This window comes from Elephantulus edwardii, unplaced genomic scaffold (assembly GCF_000299155.1).
Source record: "Elephantulus edwardii isolate Elephantulus edwardi_28Jun2011 unplaced genomic scaffold, EleEdw1.0 scaffold00266, whole genome shotgun sequence".
NCBI classification, from domain to species: Eukaryota; Metazoa; Chordata; class Mammalia; order Macroscelidea; family Macroscelididae; genus Elephantulus; species Elephantulus edwardii.
The window spans coordinates 282,696-284,869 of record NW_006400016.1 but is presented as its reverse complement, the minus strand read 5'-3'; the positions used below and the strand labels follow the sequence as shown (position 1 = coordinate 284,869).

The 2,174-nt window shown below is 37.9% G+C and overlaps 1 protein-coding gene across 1 annotated transcript in view; it reads right to left on the bottom strand.

Annotated features, from left to right (window-relative positions):
- Positions 1–2,174, bottom strand: part of ZNF565 (zinc finger protein 565) — a 15,995-nt gene that overhangs the window by 3,748 nt on the left and 10,073 nt on the right. The window contains exon 2 of the mRNA XM_006899705.1: positions 870–996. Coding sequence (XP_006899767.1) covers positions 870–996 — 127 coding nt within the window. The remainder of the gene's footprint in view (positions 1–869; positions 997–2,174) is intronic.

Sequence of the window (2,174 nt, the reverse complement as noted above, 5' to 3'; positions counted from 1 at the left end):
GGACACCAAGCTTCTGTCATATCTTTTGCAATCATCCAGGGCTCTTTCCCTTGCTCCAATAATGAGATGACATCAGGCTTAGAAATGGAAATTCCTATTTATAGAAAAAGAAATAAGGCATTGTCATCCTAGCCCCAAATGAAAATTCAATCCCTCAGTTGTCAAGGAATTAAAAGAAGCAACATAGGTACCACTCAGATCCAATTTGATGGTATACACACACAAAAAAATAAAATTAAATAAAAAGAAGCAACATGTGAAGGCTGTCCAAAGGATGAGAAGATAGAGATGTCCAATGGAACGGTCCATTTTCAATTCCACAAAATATAAAACCATTTTTTTGGGGGAAAGAGAGCAGAAATTCAGTCCAAAAAATTGGTATTTACCCTAGAAATTCACAATGAAGAAAATAGAAAATCAAGTAGCTGGTCTTAAGTTATTTGGGAGAAATCTGTATTTGGGAGAGATATTTAATTATAGTAGTTATTCTCCATTTATCTCTTCTTCCCTTAGTCTTGCTGGTCCTCATATGTTCTGGGAACCTGAAAGAACTGTATTACCTTTGTCCTATGATACCCTGTTGGGATTGGCACATGGAAAGCACTAGCAGAAAGTCAGCAGGGAAGAAAAGAGAGCGTTCATGTGATTTTTTTTTTTTTAACTTTCTCCCTCCCTTCTTTGACCCCGGAATTATGGCAGTAATTATAACTGCTGTCTGCTGGACTTTTCCCTTGGCTCTAGATTACACACATCTTTGGCACTGTTTCCTCCCTCCCACCCTTCCGACCAGAGGTGGTAACAGCCTCTCCCTGTGGCTGTCTCTGGGTGTCTTGTATCCTGTATGATCCTATCTGATACAATATGCTTACCGAGTGAAACTAAGTTACTGAAGTTTTCCAAAGTCACATCCCTATACAAGTCCTTCTGGGCAGGCTCCAGGTACTTCCATTCTTCCTGGGAAAACTCAATGGTCACATCCCTGAATGTTACCAATCCCTAAAACAATAAACCAAGGCATTATTAGTAAATTAAAGCACTGAAAGGAAAACAAAAAACCAGATTTTTTTATTAGGCAAAATGTCAAAATATGTAAAAGTCATAATAACAAAACCCCTTTCAAAACCAAAAACCCACAAAAGTATAGAAAACAATATAATGACCCATATAAACCCATTGCCCTACTTCAACAATTAAGATTTTGAGCTTCTTGTTTTATCTTTTCCCTTATATTCCCCCTAGTGCTTGAAGCAAATACCAGAAAGCAAATACTATAGAATTTCTTATTAGACTAATTTTTAAAGGTACAATCAGAACATCATTATTGTATTTCAATACAATAGTGCAATTAACAATATTTCCTAGAATCCAAACCAAGTTCTAATTGCTCCAGGTTCCCCTAAAGCAAATAAACAGCTAGTTTCTTTATATCAGGATTCAATAAGCTCCACACTGCATGAAACTAGAGGACTCCTAAAGTCTCTTAAATCTCTAATAACCCCTCAATTCCTTTTAAAATTTTACTGCCACTAATTTACTAAAGAAACGGCTGTTTCAGCAGAATTTTGACTGGCCTTATCTTCAGTATGTAGTTTAGCATGCTGCTCCAATTTAATACTTTCTTTGAAGTGGTAGTTAGGTCATGCTGTTGTTATGTGCCATGGAACCAACTGTGACTCACAGTGACTTCTAGTCGATCTGAAACATATCCTATCCTGTGCCATTCTCACCTTCTCTAATAGAGGAGTTATGTACTTCTTATTGCAGGAGATACATAATTTCTGAATGACTGTCTCAGTTTTAACATTGTTAAGACTGATGAATAGGCTTAGGTTTTGACCACTTGATCTATTAAGCAAAATGTCTTTAAGACAGGAGAACAGGAAATGGAGAAAACACTGTGGGAAGGAGGTGAGAAAGCAAGCAAGCAAGCTAGGGCTGAATGCCTAATTAATAAAGGAAGGATAAGAACATAGTTTAGGGAGATTCAAGATGGTGGCAGAGGCAGAGACAGCATGGTGAGCTGCAGGAGCAGCGAACCACTTAAAGCAGGGCCATTATGGCCTTCCACAGACTTCGGCTTATTGATAATTGAACACTTAAACAGTTGATGACTGGCCCTCAGTGAAGATCGAGGCTCAACAACAGAAATTCAAGGATTCCCAAGGAGAAATGGG